This window comes from Mobula hypostoma, chromosome 1 (genome assembly GCF_963921235.1).
Source record: "Mobula hypostoma chromosome 1, sMobHyp1.1, whole genome shotgun sequence".
In the NCBI taxonomy this organism is placed as follows: domain Eukaryota; kingdom Metazoa; phylum Chordata; class Chondrichthyes; order Myliobatiformes; family Myliobatidae; genus Mobula; species Mobula hypostoma.
Genome location: NC_086097.1, coordinates 237099498 through 237118722, shown reverse-complemented (window position 1 = coordinate 237118722; position 19225 = coordinate 237099498). Strand labels below are relative to the sequence as shown.

Sequence of the window (19225 nt, the reverse complement as noted above, 5' to 3'; positions counted from 1 at the left end):
AAACCCAGTGGATTAGACAGCAGCTATGGAGGGGAAGGGACTATTATAATTAATCATTTTGCTCATGGATAGCTGGAGTTCAAGAAAGCCTTACCTTCAACTGAAAATGACTGCTTTCAGACACAGCTCTGAGCTTTGTAAAATGTTCGGAGAAGTTAATTTACAAATTAATTGGCATGCATCACACAGAGACAACTTTGTGCTGGACGCAGAGGCTAGGGTGGTAGGTGAGGACAGGAGGGTCCCTATCCCTGGTGAGGCGGCGGGAGGATAGGGTGCGGGCAGACGTGCGCGAAGTGGAAGAGATGCGGGTGAGGGCAGTTTGTGTGTGCTGATTCGCATTTCCAGCATCTGCAGATTTTCTTGTGTTTGAGATATAACTGTAAATCTCTTCCCTAATGAACACAATCAGCAAATAATATACCATTTTGATTTTAGTTTTAAAGATGTAGTCTCATTCTGGGGAACCAGAAGGAGAAACATGACCATAAGTTACTTTATCAATATGTATTTAACATTCCTTGAATTTGAATATTGATCTGACTGATTATACTAAAAGAGTGCTAGTAGATTCAGTATGTAAGTAACTCTGCTGATCTGCTGTTCCTGCTAGGCAGGAATTCACCAGAACAAATAAAACTTGGATCTATTGGGTTCCAGTCTTGCAGAGAAGGCCCCGTAATAGTCGGTTGAGAGAAGAATCCTCTGACTGTAACAAACATATGAATGTAGTACTGTGGAACTGAAGGTGTGGTGGATAAGAACTTCTTAATTATGCACGTTAACTGGAGTGAGCAAAACAATTTTCCACTGGGATAAGTTGTATTTCTTTGGATGCCATGTTGGAGGAACCATCGGAAGATTCACCTGAAGACTGTGACTTGCATTCCTAAAGGCTTACAAATAATTTTATATACATTTCTAAAGAGACTTCTTGAAATAGAAGTACATGGCGACGCACAAGTTATTCACAAAGGAAGGAGAAAGCATTATCTTTGCCTTGACCTCCTGGTGTTCCAGAGGCTACTAACCGTCATGGAACACAGATTTATTGATGATAAAATTACTTAAAGCAGCTTGCATCCCAGAATTTCCAGTGGAATCAGTGGCATAAGCTTTTAGTCATGCTAGTGGCCATTGTGGCTTGCAAGTACTTTGGATCAATGTTCTGAACTGTAGATAAAAAAATCTTCACATTCATTTACTTCTTACAAAGGCACTTTGGCTTTGTATAAAAATCACTTCATCGATTGCGAAGTGTTTCAGAGTATTCTGAGCTCATGAAAGTTTCTGTATAAGTGCAAGACTTTCTTTAACATATTCCACATATCTCACTGTGATTTGGACACCTGTTTGGAAATGGCAGGGCTGTAGTCAATATTCCCTTTCTCACTTGTCCATTTGCCAAGAAGCAAATATTAGCACTATTTTAGTGAGGAAGAAATATTCCACTTTATAAAGAGTAGTTAACTCTCTCACACTGATGCTTCTGGTTTCTTGTTTCAACTTTGATGCTGGATGAGAGTGAGATTTTGAAAATTCTTTTTTTTTACTTTCTAAGACCATAAGACACATGAGCAAATTTAGAACATAGAAAACCTACAGCACAGTACAGTGCCCACAAAACTGTGCCGAACATGTCCTTACCTTAGAACTACCTAGGCTTACCCATAGCCCTCTATTTTTCTAAGCTCTATGTACCATATTTAGGCCCATCAATCCTGCTCCATCATGGCTCCTGACCAGAGCCTCAACATCTCTTGACAAACAAGTCTCCCTTAGCCCGAACTCTGACAGCAACATCCTGTCTCCGATATTTTGACATTGCACTTGGGCAAAGTTTAATCGATGTGGTTTGTGGATTGGACTCTGTAGTTCACTTTATGATGTGTTCTTGGTTTCTGGTCACTCATTTTTTTGTTGTTGCTATTTTGGGTGATTTTGAATCGAGGTGGCCTGCAGATAACGAACACTGAACTGAATATGCTGGGACTCTTTCAATTTTGCGTTTTATATTTTGGTTTTTGCTCGTTTTTTTTTGTTGCTGTTTGCAAGATTTGTTTTTGCACATAGGGTGTGTTTGATGTTTTTCTTTGAATGGGTTACATGGTTGTCTGTGGGGAAGACAAATCTCAGGGTTGTTTACTGCATACATACTTTGACAATAAAGGTTCTTTGAATCTTTGAAAAGCCGCCCACTTGCCAGACATTCCTTTACCTGCTAAGAGTCTCGCCCAGACAATCTCTACAAGATTCTGCCTAATGCCTAAAACAACTTTATCCTGTCCCACTTTGAATCCTTTAACCTGTCAATCAGTCCTATCATCTTCAAAATTATATTACAACTCAAAGAAATATAGTCACTGTTTGCAAAGTGCTTTCCAATAGCCAATTGCTGTACCTTGTTTCCTCACAGAAGATCCAGATATCTCTCTCTCCATATATTGATTAAGGAAGGTTTTGTGGACACAGTTAACAAATTCCACCCCGCCCAATCCTTTGATCTATGGGTATTCTAGTTGCAGTTTGAGAAATTATAAACTATCCCATCAACACTAACCCACCATTCTTACAGCTATCTACAATCACCCTTCTCATCTGCTGCTGTAATTATAGTTGACCATCCAGGAGTCTATATAATACAGTGCCATCAAAGTGACCATTTCCATCTTGTTTCTGTGTTCTAACTATATAACCTGACTGGACTGTTACAAGGATTTACCACTTAGTAATAATGATCAGTTAGACACAGAGACAATCTGTATTTGCCAATAAATATTTTTATTGTCTCACTGGAAGAGCACGGGAATTTTCACAAACTATGTGCACAACTACTAAGTTTTCTGACCTTCCCTGAACAGTCAGAGAATACATGGGAAAGGAGTCTACGATAGCTTGGCATTCCTCATGCACCTGTAAGGTACTCTAGATGCACACTGGTTGTTCTCTGGAGAGTTGTTGCTGCTTTGCATTCAAAGCTCCTTACTTTTAAATATTTGCGTTACATTTTCATCTCATTGGCTCGAGGTCACCTGACTGACCTGGGTCATCTTATTGGCTCTAGTCCAGGGCTACAACCAGTGAGAGGCCTATAGCCTCAGCCTTGTGCCTTTTGTTCTTTTCAACTTTGATTGGTTCAACCTAGGTGTCCCAGACTCTGAGCCTAATGAGATTACAGTTTGCCCCTCTGCAAGTCTGCTACTTCACGTAATAAATAAGTTACTTGTCTGAGAATGGTCTCGTGTTTACCAGGTCATTAGCTGAAACTCCTTGTGTCCGCATTCAATTGCTCTGATTAAGTTATCCCAGAGCAAGACTTAGTTCATTGAACTGTTCTCAAAATGGCGGCTGCAAGGACAGTATGCTAAAATGGCCAAATCCACTCCTCTTCACCAATTGTCATTCTTTCTGTCTAACAGGACGATCCCCCAAGATTGTACTCTCTAAGCAGTGTTGTTCTGTACTTTCTCTTCTACTCTTACCTGCATTTTCTATCATGTTCGTAGTTCTTATACTCTGCAGTGGTTTTACTTGTGTTAATTGTGAATTCTTTCCATGTAATATATTTTTCCTTACACCAATTTCAGTATGGCCATTTCTGTAAGACCCTATAATTCAAATAAATTGAAAATACTGACTCATGTTTGAAAATGGTACTGATTTAAGCTAAGGCTACATTATACAATGGGCCTTTAGTAAGCACGGATAAATGAAAATTTAGTATTTTATATCTTTTGGGATAATGTGAAATTTTTACCCATGGAGACATGGCAGAGCTGAAATTGAATAGGATTCTAATAATCTTGGGTTTGATATCAATAGAAACCTATTACTTTTGCTTATTTATAAGAGAATGATGACAAACTATATGAGCTGTTTCAATATTAATGTTTTTGTTTGTAATTTGAAATGCATTGGAAGAACAGAGTTCACATGTGATTTAAAAGTAAAGCATATTTCAGTAAGATTTCCCTTGAATGTGCATTGTGGTAATCTTACTCTGCTTTATTTTTAGCCTGTGTAAGTAGTTAATTCACTAGGCGCTTGATTTTGTGCAGATGTATATGGGACTTCAATACGAGTTTGATACATTAACAAACTAGGTATTTTATCAAAATTATTGCTATTATTAAAGATTGTGAGCTACATTTCAGCAAAAAAAATTGTTCCTTCCCTATGAATTTGAAATTGTCAGATCTAGCCAAGTTCCAAATATAGAGAATATTAAATACACGGATATCAAATTGATACTGAGAGATTCTTTGTGGTTATCGCCAGAGGGGCTGTCTTCATTCAGCTTCATTCATCCCAGCACTGTACTAACATTCCAACACTCAACAATGATTCCACAACCTATAGACACATTTTCAGGGACTCTACACTCATGTTCTCAATATTTATTTATTATCGTAATTTTTTTTGTATTTGTACAGTTTGTTGTATTTTGCATGTTATCATTTGTCTGTCTTTGCTGTGTTCATTTTTTCATTGATTCTGTTGTGTCTTTGTATTTACTATGAGTGCCCACAAGAAAATATGGTGATGTTATGCGCATTTTTTTAATAAATTCACTTTGCACTTTGAACATTGATCTACGTGGGCCCAAGGTAGAAGGAGTCAATTTTAGAAAACCTAGCACGTTTATTTTTCAACATAGTCCCCTCCAACATTTACACACTTAGTCCAGCGGTCGTGGGGCATACGGATCTTGGACCTCCAGAAAGTGTCCACAGCAGTGATGATTAATATGTTTGTGGCCTAAGGTAGAAGAGATAAGTTATACAGCTCTCATTACATGCACATGCAGTTCAACTCTTTGAGTGATTATGCAGAAAGTTGGAAGTTAATAACTCATCGCCTTCTACCTTAGACCACAAACTTATCAATCACCCCTGATGAGTTATTAACTTCAAACTTTCTGCATAATCACTCAAAGAGTTGAACCTCATGTGCATGTAACAAGAGCTGTATAACTGATCTCCTTCTACCTTAGGCCACAAACTTATCAATCACCCCTCGTATATCTATAATACTAGCCCCTGCCTCAGTGAGGAGTTAACATCGATTCGTGAAAGTCTTTCATTTGTCCATGTATTCGCCAGGTTTTGCTTTGTTTTCCAACAGTGTGCTTCGTATTGAGTTAACTCCTCTGCGATGGGGTCAATTTTCCTGATCGACTTACCTGTTCCCCGCTTCTGTCTCCTACTGCTTGTTTTGCCTGTCTAAGAACCTTTTAACTTTTTGATCTCCTGAGTGTCCTGTTCAAAGGGTAAATGCACATGATAATATTTGTTGTCTGTTGCATTTTTTCCCCTGCGTGTTTGGTTTCATCGATGTCAGTGAAATTGAATGGAAGAAAATAGTACCGCCAGCAGAGGATAATCCTTCATGCATTCATCACAAATAATCACCCTATTGTGTTCTTCCTCTCAAAGCAGACAGAAAAGGCATCAGCCTCATCTGGAATTTGCCCCTGTGCTGCCTGTTCTTACTTTGTTGAATGTGATAGTGTACAAAGCTTACCAGCACTATCGAGTACTTTAGGTTGCAATTGTATCTTCAAGTTCATGATGGCCATCTGGAGTTAATACCTGAACCTCTTGTACTGTAGGACTCTTGTACAGTGTCACCAGTCATGAGTATCACAGATCGGTAGATTATGAATCTTCTAATTCAGCTAGGGCTTCTGGTTGGGGAAGACGTGGAGTTTTTTTGAAGATCCTACTATTCTCCATTCAGTTTTTTATGAAGTCACTAGTGATTGTGGCATATTCATTCAGGTGCACTAACAAATCCTTGAACAAGGCCCAGTCCATGGAGTTGAAGCACTGATAGACTGGAGTGCCATGTCCAGAAAGTTGTGGGTGAGCCACATTTCATGTCTATACCACAGTGTTTGTTTCACTGCCTCCATTGGCTAAGTCTTCATGGGCCACACTTTTCAGTCTCTGCCTGTACACAGGAAGAAAAAAGTACAGCCAGGTGGTTAGATATCCCAAAGTGTGGGCGAGGGATGGAACAGTCGACATTCTTGATGGTGCTCAAGTGTGCTTGGTTGACTGGTATTGAAGTTGACACATTGATAATAGTTCGGCAGAAATGTTTCAGATTTGCCTGGCTGAAGTCCCCAGAGATGACAAGGAAGGCACCAGGTATGTTGTTTTGTGTTTGTTGAACATCGCTCTCAATCCCCCAAGTGTTATTTTGATTTCCCTCTGAGGAGGGATGTATGCTGCAGTCAAGATGACACCAGAGAACTTTCCTAGTCAGCAGAGCAGTTGGCACTTAATCGCCAGATGTTGCAAACCCAGAAACCAGGAATGAGACAGGGCTGTCACATCTGAGTACCATGACGAGTTTATCTTGAAGTTTATCACCCTTCCTTTTTGTGACCTCAGACTGAAGCAGGGTGTCTGGAGAGTTGGGGGTGCTGAAGCATGTCTCATATCTATAGAGCAGTCCCTTATATCTGACTCCAACAACACTCCTGTTCCCAGGTTTTCTGTCTTGTTCTCCATTAGCCAAGAAGAGCCCATCTTCACTTATCGGCTCACCTAGTAAAAGCACAAGAGACAAATAACTGAATACCACTTATTCACTGTTCTGTTACCTGTTAATTACAATGCAAGCACAAGAGTATGTACTAAAATCCTACTCTAACACACACACAATGCTGAAGGAGCTCAGCAGGCCAGGCAGCATCTATGGAAAAGAGTAAACAGTCGATGTTTCAGGCTGAGACCCATGATAGCAATCCCCTCCCTAGTATACTTTTGTACATTCACTGAAGAACAAGACAAAAGACCTAAAATACTATTGGAAGTTGCACGTCAGAAGTAGATCTTGACCATTAGGTCACAGACCGAAAGGAGCTGTTGTAATCCAGTGGTGTCCTCAAATTCCGATTCATATTAAGATCTGAAAGATCAAACAACCTTTCTTCACCTTCAATTGTAATAGACCTTTTGATAATTTGCAAGTTATTGCTTTTTTAATTATGTATCCGAAGAATGATTTGTAACATTCCAGGATGCTGAATTATTTAAAGGGGCTTTTTTCTTTTATCCAAAGAAGTAGAATAAACTCAGACATTTTAAAAACATCTCAGATGGCATTGAGCAAAACTTATTTGCAACAAAGCCATTTTGACACAGAGAGGTAGAGTATCTTCAGGCAGAAAAATATAATGCAATTTAAATGCTAATTGCAACAAACATGCATGGAGAGAAGGTCATTTTTGCTTATTGAATACATAACCAAATAGACTGACTCTGTGCATCAGTGAATATTTTTGGCTTTGTTGACAATGCAACTTGCATTGTACACTTCCTTTTGAGGAGTACTTCAAGCATTAAATAGGAGCGTTCATGAAACTTGTTATTTCAGATTACAGGAGAACAAGTCATGCACTTGATAGAACTTGCAGTGTCTCTTGAGACAACCCCCGTTGAGAAAAAAAATAACAGGATTTTCTCAAAATCAATTTCTCATCAAGATTATTTAGACAATTCATAAATAGTCATTTCTATAAAATTCTTAACTTTGTCATAAATTCACGGTATGTCTCTCCCTTTCTTTTCATCCTAACTATAACAAGCTGACTTCTACAAGTGAGAGTTAATACACTCAAGAATTTTTTAGTTCTTGCAAGCCTTTAATGGTCATAAGATCATAAGCCATAGAAGCAGAATTAAGCCATCCAGCCCATCGAGTCTAATCCACCATTCCATCATGGCTGATCCCGGATCCCACTCACCCCCATACAGCTGCCTTCCCACCATAACCTACCTTCTCATGATAAGGGCATCGTTCTTGTGAATGGCATGCAGCAGAATTTAGCAAAAACTGCAGACGGTTGTGACACAGCAAAAACATTGAAAAGATGATGCTTGCCCCTCCCCACCCCTCAGGGGCCAGCAGGTTGTTGGTGGGTTCTCAGAACAGAGTTCCATGTTGGCAAGAGGAATGAGGGCTAGCAGCCCCTTAGTCCATGGGTCAACGGGACTGGAGTTCAAGGCCTAGTGCTCAGGGCCCTCTCATTTGCATGTCGAAAATTTTTGGCCAAATGTTTGGGATTCTTATCCGTCGTCATTAGCGAGTCCCAGGATTGATACCAAAGATGGAAGGTCGATCAGAAGTCTGTAAGTCGAGTCCTGATGGCTGAAGCCTCTAGTCTGCAAAACTCTGTGAGTCCACTGGGGAAGTCAAACAGCCAGTGTCTGAGAGTTCGAGTCCACTGGAGGCTGGAAACTGAAGAAAGCCTCTCTTGGGGTTGGAGGACTGCCTATGTATGTGGGTGGTTGGACAGGAGGGAGAACTGAGGCTTATTTTGCTGTTTTAGACACAAAAAGTATTGCAGATGCTGGAAATTTAGAGCAATGTGCATAATGTACTGGAGGAGCTCAGCAGGTCAGGCAGCATCTATGAATGGGAATAAGCATTTGGCGTTTCAAGCCGAGACACTGCTGCTGTTTTGTTGTTTGTTGTTCTGCCAAGCCAAGGAAGTGCAAGACAGACGTATTCGAAACATGAAGAAATTTTCAAAAGGAAGAAGGGCAAGTGAAGTCAGAGCCAAAGTTAAAGCAAAAGAGAGGGCCTACAAGGAAGCCAAAGCTAGTGGAAAGATAGAGGATTTGGAAGCTTTTAAAAACTTGCAGAAAGAAATTAAGAAGGTCATTAGGGAAAAAAAATGAATTATGAAAAGAAGCTGGCAACTAATATCAAAGAAGATACCAAAAGCTTTTTTAAGTATATTAAAGGAAAAAGAGAGTTGAGGGTAGATATAGGACCAATAGAAAATGATGCTGGAGATATTGTAATGAGAGATGCAGAGGTAGCAGAGGAAATAAATGCATTTTTGCATCAATCTTCACAGTGGAAGACATCTGCAGTATACTGGACTCTCAAGAGTGTCAGGGAAGTGAAGCATGTGCAGTGAAAATTACGAATGAGAAGGTGCTCAGGAAGCTTAATGGTCTGAGGGTGGATAAATCTCTTGGACCTGATGGAATGCATGCTTGGGTTCTGAAGGAAGTAGCTGGAGAGATTGCGGAGGCAGTAACAATGATCTTTCAAGAATCGATAGATTCTGGCATTGTACCAGGTGACTGGAAAATTGCAAATGTTACTCCACTATTTAAGAAGGGTGGGAGGCAGCAGAAAGGAAACTATAGACCTGTTAGCTTGACATTAGTGATTGAGAAGTTGTTGGAAACGATTGTTAGGGATGAGATTATGGAGTATCTGGAGGCATATGACAAGACAGGCCAAAGCCAGCACAGTTAGATAGATTATTGCATTGCAGGGGAATTAAGACCATAAGACATAGGAGCAAACTTACGCCATTCAGCCTACCGAGCCTGCTCCACCATTATGGGTAAAAGGCAGGTAGGTGGAGATGAGTCCATGGTCAGATCAGCCATGATCTTATTGAATGATGAAACAGGCTTGACAGGCTAGATGGCCAGCTCCTGCTCTAGTTCTTATATTTTTACGTCAGAACATGTTGTAGAGAAATGAATGGGTGAATGGAATGGATGAAGTTGCCCTTGAACTAGCATGGACTTGATGGCCAAATTTCCTCCTGTGACATAGAAAAGCATAAAAAAGGACTGTTTATTCTCTCAGTAGTCCACGGAAAGTATGCAAAATGACTAGGAAGTCTAGTAGAATGCATACATTGATAAATTAGAGTAGTATTTCTGAAATTTAGAAAACTATACAATAACTTAAATAAATTTTTCAAGATATTAAGAGGCATATTTGAATAGTTAGAAAAGTCTAGAAAAATTAGGCATAATTATGCTGTCGGCATATATCATGAAAATCTGCAGATGCTGGAAATTCAAGCAACACACACAAAATGCTGGTGGAACAGCATCTATAGGAAGAGGTACAATCAATGTTTTGGGTCGAGACCCTTTGTCAGGACTAACGGAGAAAAGAGATAGTAAGAGATTTGAAAGTGGGAGGGGAAGGGGGAGACCCGAAATAATAGGAGAGACAGGAGAGGGAGGGATGAAGCCAAGAGCTGGCAAGTTGATTGGCAAAAGGAATACAAGGCTGGAGAAGGGGGGAGTATCATGGCCGTTAATGCCCCTCCTCCCCTTTGTACCCCATCCCTAACTTATTATTTCTTATTATTTATTATTATTTTTGTTTCTCTCTTTCCCTTTCACAATAACTCCTTGCCTGTTCTCCATCTCCCTCTGGTGCTCCCCTCCCCCTTTCTTTCTTCCAAGGCCTTCCATCTCATGATACTCCCCCTTCTCCAGCCTTGCTTCCCTTTTACCATTCAACTTCCCAGCTCTTGACTTCATCCCTCCCCCTCCTGTCTTCTCTTATCATTTCGGGTCTCACCCTTCCCCTCCCACTTTCAAATCTCTTCCTACCTCTTTTATCCACTAGCCCTGACGAAGCGTCTTGCCCCAAAACGTTGACTGCCCTATAGATGCTGCCTGGCATGTTGCATTCCACCAGCATTTTGTGTCTACCATAAAATTTGTTAACTTTGAGGCAGCAGCAAAACACATAATAAGGGTCTTTGACTAAAATATTGAATAATAGGCCTGTAGAAACAAAATTTGCAAATTTGATTAAATTGATGTCTATTCACATGTATTTGCTTCAGTTAATTTGTGGCAAAACGTCTCATCAAAATTTTAATGCAATATCATTACAACGTGTAGGTTATATAAAAAATTTGAATGTTCAGTTGAATAATTTGTGGTAAATTATATTGAAGCTCTTCAATTATTTATTATACAAAACTTGTTACAAGCTGCATGATCTAAAGTAGATGTTTGATGTGTGAACCTATTGATCATAGCATATTACTAAACATTTGATTTATCATTCTGCTTTGTAATTGCATCCTACTTTCATCAGTATTTAAGAGTGCATCACTTTGTACTCTCGGTTATTCTTCACTAGTGTGTATTGTTACTTTTAATTGTTGATTCAGGTTGGCATGCTAATTGTCTATTTCTACTAAGGTCCAAACAGCCACAGCCCATTGCTGAATTCCTTCAGCGGGGATTACTCTTCCCCTTTCAACGTCACTAGTAGTGGCCATCAGCTTTTTCTCCGCTGGTCTGCTGATCACGGCACCAACAAAAAAGGCTTCCGCATCCGTTATGTTGGTGAGTCACCGATATCGAATACTGTCCAGTTTTATAATTCCTCCAAATCGTAAGTACAAGCTGGATTGGAATAAAACACATTTTGCTCTTTGCTTTTACCAGCTTTTTACTGCAGTACCCCAGAGTCACCCCCCCATGGAATCATACTCAGCCAAACAGGAGGGCAGCTCAACAGTATTGTTCGGTGGGCATGTGAACCAGGTTATAGGCTTATCGGGAACAGCACTGCCATATGCAGGAAATCACCATACGGATTTTACACTTGGAACATGCCTGTCCCTGCTTGCCAAGGTAAACCTATCCAATACATCATCTTTATCTGTTATCCCTTTAAGATATGGCAGGTACACCTAACATTTTTGGTTTTCTTCGAGTTGAGATCTCTGGTTCCACTCTTGTTTTAATGCTTCTGTCAAATTACTTCTCAGCCTGTCCTCCATCGTTCCAGTTGTAGCCCGTGAGCTACTAATGAACTAGTAAGCATTTCACTTCATCACTGACCACAGTGGAAAGCAATTAACTGGTGAGGTTTCACCACTAACAGCAACGTTTCATTAATTCCTGTGAAACAACCATGTTAATTATTCTGAAGTAAAGCCTGTTTTAAATTATAATTTAATAGCAATTCATATCACAGTTTAGTTCTTTTCTTTCTGGTTTGATGCTTTCAATATAATGTCTGATTTCATGTAAAGTAATAACTGGGTTTTAAATTAATTGAAAGAATTTATAATCTACTGGGTATTTTGTAGTAGGATCAGGCTTTTAAGATTTCAGTTAGTGTCTAATGATAATCGAAACCAGGGGTCCCCAATCTTTGTTGTGCCATGGACCGCTACCATTAACCGAGGGGTCTATGTATGGACTCCAGGTTGGGAACCCCTGATCTAGGCTATATTCTAGGGATAGAGATATAATCCATACTCTCCATTGAAGAGATCTGAACAGGTTCCAAATGGGCCGCCTGAGGAAAATTACAAAGTGAATGAGAAAAAGATGCTCTGAGGAGGTGGAGACCAGTTGAGCACCATTGTGTCTTGTTTGAGATCTGTCTACCACTAACCAGCCATTCTGTTGCATTGGAAACCATGAAGAGACAGTGGTCCAAGCTGCATCTGCCTTCAGAATTACCGCAGCATGAAAAAGTGAATGGAGGATAACCTATTTTTGTCGTGTATTGAAAGTGCACCTTGTTAAGTAAGGCTGATTGGTTTAATATTTTTAGGAGCAGAATTAGGCCATTCAGCCCATCATGTCAGCTCCACCATTCCATCATGGCTATTTATTATCCCTCTCAACACTATTCTCCTGTCTTCTCCCTATAAGCTTTGACATCCTGACTAATCAAGAACCTATCAACCTCTGCTTTGAATATAGCCAATTACTTGGCCTCCACATTCATCTGTGGCAATAAATTCCACAGATTCACCACCCTCACGCTAAAGAAATTCCTCCTCATCTCTGTTCTGAAAGGGTGACCCTCTAGTCCAGGGTTTGCAAACTTGCAGTCCACAGACCCCTTGCTTATTGGCATTGGTCCATGCCATAAAAAAATAGTTGGGAACACCTGCTCTAGTCTGATGCTGTGCCCTCTGGTTCTAGACTCACCCACTAGAGGAAACATCCTCCTTACGTCCACTCTATCTAGGGCTAATTATGTTACATCCTTGTTTATGGTCCACTAAATAAAGAGCTCTGTTCTAAATATCATGCTACCCTATTGCCAGTAGCTTGGGCATATTTATATTGCTCGGGTACCTAAGACTTTTGCACAGTATTGTATGCTGTTTTGAATATCATTTCCTGCATGGGTTAATTTTGATTTAATTTGAAACACATGGTAGAAAGTCATCAATCTCCTCTCTTTATTTGTCCTTGAAACAGCAATATCTCTGAGTGTTAAGCTTTTGTTAATATTGGTAAACGTTTAGTAGATTCTGCATGGGCTTTTCGCAATGTTGCCAAAGTTCGTAAATCCAGAAAGTGAAATTCTAGGATGTAATATTCGACCACTTATTAAAGGAAAGATTACCCCTTTCAGTGAAAGTTACTAAATCATAGAGAATCACAGTACGGTTATACAACAGAAGAAGGCAATTTAGTCCACTGAATTACAGCTGACTCCTTGCAGATCCATCTTTTCAGTCTCATTCCCATGACCCAAATATTTTCCTTCAAGCATTTTTCTGATTACATTTTAAAATTCCCAAATAAACTACAAATTCCAGATCATAATTGTTGTCTGTGTAAAATAGTTTTTCCCCTCACAGCCTCCTGCATATAACGGAATGGCAGAGCAGACTCAGTGGGCTGAATAACCTAATTCTGCTCCTGTGTCTTATGGTCTTATGGTATTTTGCCCATAGCTTTTCATCTGAAAACACTGTCTTCAAGTCGTCTGAAAGTGAGAGTGGTGTTATTCTGTTCAATGTATCTAAGCCTGTAATAATCTTGTACATCTTCCTGAAACCACTTCTCAACCTTCTTTACTTCAAGGTTGTGCTCAAAGTAAAAAGTACATTGTTTGCGTCAAGTGCTCCATACTTTACTTGGGAGAAAGAGGAATTCTACTGGAAATATTATTCAGGCAAGGCCATAAACAGTAAAAATGTCTCCCAATGGCCTGAATTTATTTTAAAAGCCATGTGATTTCCACAGATTTATGACATCTTATGAAGATGTTTTACAGCCTCTATTAAGGCAAAGTATTGACATGGGACAATGGCATTACAGAGTAAGTTTGGTGCAGAGGAGTTAGTGGCTGCTAGCAGCCAGTCATGAGTATTTTGGCTCAGGTACTTCTCAAATCGAGGGAAGAATGGTGGAGAGATTAGTTACTTGGCAAAGCTTTTATGTATCCAAAGCTGCAAGATCAAAAAAATCTGCTTGCGTTTCTACTTATCTGTGTAATTAATGCAATGTAACTAAAGCACGCTTTATGTTATGCCACACTGTTGAAATGTAGATGCTTTTCCTGTTAATATCCATCTGCAATTATCTTCAGCTGTTTGAAGGGGACTTTAGTGCTTCAGGTCATACAGCATGAAACGTGCCCTTTGGTCCATTTCATTAATGCTGACTCTGTTACCCAGTGAGCTAGCCCCATCTGCCTGTGTTTGACCCATATCTTTCTGGACCTCTCCTGTATTGATCGAGATAGCTGTTTAATGTGCCTGCCTCAACCAGTCTTTCCAATACACACCACCCTTCGTGAGAAGAAGCTGCCCCGGACAACCCTTTTAAATGTCTCAGCTCTGATGTTAAATGAATGTCTTCTTCCTTTTGACGCCCTCTCCCAAGGAAAAAGACCATGTCTACACGACTCATGATCTTATATACCTCTGTCAGGTTACCCCTCAATTTCCTAAGTTTCAGGGAATAAAATGCTAGTCTCGCCTTGTAACATCATGGTAAATCTTTTCTAGTCTGATAGCATATAGTACATAGAACAAGAAACTTACAGCACATTACAGGCCCTTCGGCCCACAATGTTGTGCTGACCATGTAGCCCACTCTAGAGACTGCCTAGAATTTCCCTAGCGCATAGCCCTCTATTTTTCTAAGCTCCACATACCTATCTAAAAAGCTCTTAAAAGAACCCTATTACACCACCACCGCCGGCAGTGCATTCCAAACACCCACCACTCTTTGTGTGAAAAACTTACCCCGGATGTCCTCTTGGTACCTATTTCCAAGCACCTTAAATCTATGCCCCCTCATGTTAGCTATTTCAGCCCTGGGAAAAAGCCTCTGGCTATCCACACGATCAGTGGCTCTCATCATCTTATGCACCTCAATCAGGTCACCTCTCATCCTCCGTCGCTCCAAGAAGAAAAGGCCAAGTACACTCAAAGTTTTCTCATAAGGTATGCTCTCCAATCCAGGCAACATCCTTGTAAACCTCCTCTGCACTCTCTCTGTAATATCCACATCCTTCCTGTAGTGAGGTGACCAGAACTGAACACAGTACTCCAAGTGGGGTTTGATCAAGGTCTTATATAGCTGTAACATTACCTCACGGCTCTTGAACTCAATCCCACAGTCGATGAATGCCAACACACCATATGCCTTCTTAACAACACTGTCAACCTGCACAGCAGCTTTGAATATCCTATCGACACGGACCCCAAGATCTCTCAGATCCTCTACACTGCCAAGAGTCTTACCATTTATATTATATTCTGTCTTCAAATTGGACTTACCAAAATGAACCATTTCACACTTATCTGGGTTGAAGTCCATCTGCCACTTCTCAGCCCAGTTCTGTATCGTATCGATGTCCTGCTGTAACCTCTGACAACCCTCCAGACTATCCACAACACCCCCAACCTTTGTATCATCAGCAAACTTACTAACCCATCCTCTACTTCTTCATCCAGGTCATTTATAAAACGCACAGAGGAGAGGTCCCAGAACAGATCCCTGCGGAACACCACTTGTAACCAACCTCCGTATATCTTTCCTATCACAGGGTGACTAACACTGTACCTGTGGTAAACCATGTATATATGTTGTAACTCGGTTACCTGTCTGGACACACCCCTCTGCTGACTGCCCCTGTGGCTCCTCCCACAGAGTCCTGTATAAAGGTGTTCATCTTGCCCCTCCCCCTCAGTCCGGGGGCAGACACTCACTGTGGAGGTCGTATTGTACAGCGAATAAAAGCCTTTCAGTATTTTTACCAAACCTCAGTCTTTTGGAGTAATTGAAGGTGCTTCAATTTTATTCGCTGTACAATACGACCTCCACAGTGAGTGTCTGCCCCCGGACTGAGGGGGAGGGGCAAGGCGAACACCTTTATACAGGACTCTGTGGGAGGAGCCACAGGGGCAGTCAGCAGAGGGGTGTGTCCAGACAGGTAACCGAGTTACAACATATATACATGGTTTACCACAGTACCCAATACTCTTGTGGCCTCACCCGTATCTTATATAACACTAACATAGCTTCCAATTTAAAACAAAACATTGGGATATTATTTAAAACAAAACTCTGGACTACTAGTTTTGAAAACAGATCAAAGTATATTCTGGTCACCTTGAGTTCTAGTTCAAGAATACTGAGGGTATAGTTCGTGTAAATACAAGCAGGCTTTTTCCACTGAGGTTAGGTGAGTCTAGAACTAGAGGCCATAGGTTCAGGGTGAAAGGTGAGATATTTAAGGAGAGCCTGATGAGGTGGGGCTTCTTCACTCAGAGAATAGTGAGTGTGGGACGAGCTGCCAGCAGAAGTGATGGGTGCGCGTTTGATTTCAACATGTAAGAGCAGTTTGGATAGGTACATGAATGGGAGGTGTAGGTGCAGGTCGATGGGAGTAGGGAGCTGGCATGGACTAGATGGACCAAAGGGCCTGTTTCTGTGCTGTAGTGCTCTATGATGCTCTGACTCTGTTTCTTGATAGAGCTTGGAAAATGATACAGCTTTAACAGCACTGTTCAATATTGTGTTTAACACTTCTGTCCGGTAACAGTCATAATAACTGATAAGGGGGAAAAATAAAATTTTAGGCAATTCATGGGTATTAAAATGACTGATGATGAGCAGGCGTTAAGGACAAAATTGAATTGTTCTCAAATTGCTACGTGTGAGTAAGCTCCACTGTTTGATACGTGCACATATCTCATTATAAATGGAGTATCCAGCAACTACAGGTGTTGCTGTTTTACACATTAATGCTTTCACAAAATGTGCAAATTTCATGGTAATTTCAGCTAAATCAGACCGGTGTAATTGAAACTTTGCCTGCGATTTCTAAAGGTGAGGTGCTCACCCTCTCCAATTTCCGCTTTGCTTTGGAGCATGTCAGAGCAGGGACAAAAGGAATGAGTCCAGTTATCAGATGCTGGCATCAAAGTCTTCATAGGGAGGTAAAAAGTCCTCCAACTGCATTAACTCAAGAGGCGACTGGGATTCAGTGTTAATTTCCACTGGCCAAAAATGATTAAATGGGCAAACGATGTGGCTATGAAGTCATTCAATGTTTTCCAACACTGATCTCTATTACTGGAGATCTGACATCTCCATGAAGCATGAATTGGCCATTGTTCTGTCAGGGTGACAGCATCTTTGATTCAACTATTACTATTCTCCAAATGTCTTTTCTATTAGTCAGCAATCACTTTATTGCAAATAGTGTAACTCTATGATAAAACTGCTGCACGTGACTTTATCAGGCAATATTTTGAGGAATCATCGTAAAAGCACTGGTACGTAGGCATTAAGAGTGCACAAGCTTCTTATTGAAGTGTAGCTTCTCCTTTACCATAGTGACAGCTCAAGGGGACCACCACATTGGAGAATATTTGTCACAATACAAATACTCCACCAGGCAGAATATAAACATTTTCTCGTGAAATATTCACGGAGGTGAAGCCCTTCTCCCAATCTCTTCTCCCTCGCCTTCAAATTCTGGTTAAGGCAGAGGACCAGCAGATTCAAATTCAGATTCAGATTTATTGATGACGTGTACATTGAAACATACAGTATTAACAATTAACACATCCAACGGTATGCTGGGGTCAGCCCGCAAGAGTTGCCACACATTCTAACACCGACATACATGGCCATGATGCTCGACAGGACAGCACGGAACTCAAAACAGAACATATTGAGCGACAAAGCAACAACAACAAAACAAACAACACACATCAAAGTTGCAGGTGAACGCAGCAGGCCAGGCAGCATCTCTAGGAAGAGGTACAGTCGACGTTTCAGGCCGAGACCCTTCGTCAGGCCCGAAACGTCGACTGTACCTCTTCCTAGAGATGTTGCCTGGCCTGCTGCGTTCACCAGCAACCTTGATATGTGTTGCTTGAATTTCCAGCATCTGCAGAATTCCTCGTGTTTGCTTTTTAAAACAACAAAACAAACCCAATTCTGGCATGTTGGTCCATGGCCTCCTCTTGTGCTGCAATAAGGCCACCTTCAGGGTGAAGGAGCAACACCTTATATTCTGCCTGGGTACCCTCCACCCTGATGGTATGAATATTGATTTCTTCAAGTAAAACAAAATCCCTCTCCATCCCCTCTCTGACTTTTTACCTCTTCTCGCCTTCCTATCACTTGCCCCTTGGTCCCATCCTCCTTCCATTTCTCCCATGGCCCACACTCCTTTTCTATCAGATTCTTTCTTCTCCACTCTTGACCTTTCCCACTCACCTGGCTTCCCATCTGCTTCCAGCTCTCCTCCTTCCCTTCCCCCCACTTTTATTTATTCTGGCATCTTTCCCCTTCCTTTCCAGTCCTGAAGATGGGTCTTGACCTGAAATGTCAACTGTTTATTCATTTCTATAGATGCTCCCTGACCTGCTAATTTCCTCCAGCATTTTGTGTGTGTTGCTTTGGATTTCCAGCATCTGCAGAATTTCTTGTATTTCTGATTTGAAGCCTCATTCTTCCCTCTCATCTATGCACATACACTGTTCTCCAAGGCTTAGTACAGGTCAACGTCTGCCTCCAGCCTCCAGTGGAGTTTAACTATTGCAAGGGACACATTAAAAAGCTTTAGGCAACACAAATCAAAGTTGCTGGTGAACGCAGCAGGCCAGGCAGCATCTCTAGGAAGAGGTACAGTTGACGTTTCGGGCCAAGACCCTTCGTCAGGACTAACTGAAGGAAGAGCTAGTAAGAGATTTGAATGTGGGAGGGGGAGGGGGAGATCCAAAATGTTAGGAGAAGACAGGAGGGGGAGGGATGGAGCCAAGAGCTGGACAGGTGATTGGCAAAAGGGATATGAGAGGATCATGGGACAGGAGGCCTAGGAAGAAGGAAAAGGGGGAGGGGGGAAAAAACCCAGAGAATGGGCAAGGGGTATAGTCAGAGGGACAGAGGGAGAAAAAGGAGAGAGAAAGAATGTGTGTATATAACTAAATAACGGATGGGATATGAGGAGGAGGTGGGGCATTAGCAGAAGTTAGAGAAGTCAATGTTAATGCCATCAGGTTGGAGGCTACCCAGATGGAATAAAAGCTTTAGTTTTGTTTGTAAATCTGGTATTTATGACACTTACTGATTGCAAATAGCAGTAATCACAACCTCAGGAAAAATTGCCTATAATTTGTAAGTAGTAAGATCAGTATACTTTC

General features: G+C 41.0%; 1 protein-coding gene across 1 annotated transcript in view; it reads left to right on the top strand.

Annotated features, from left to right (window-relative positions):
* The window catches only part of csmd3b (CUB and Sushi multiple domains 3b), a 2345756-nt gene that overhangs the window by 2175154 nt on the left and 151377 nt on the right, over positions 1–19225 (top strand). Inside the window, exons 48-49 of the mRNA XM_063066157.1 lie at positions 10995–11141; positions 11244–11432. Of these exons, the coding sequence (XP_062922227.1) occupies positions 10995–11141; positions 11244–11432 (336 nt within the window). The remainder of the gene's footprint in view (positions 1–10994; positions 11142–11243; positions 11433–19225) is intronic.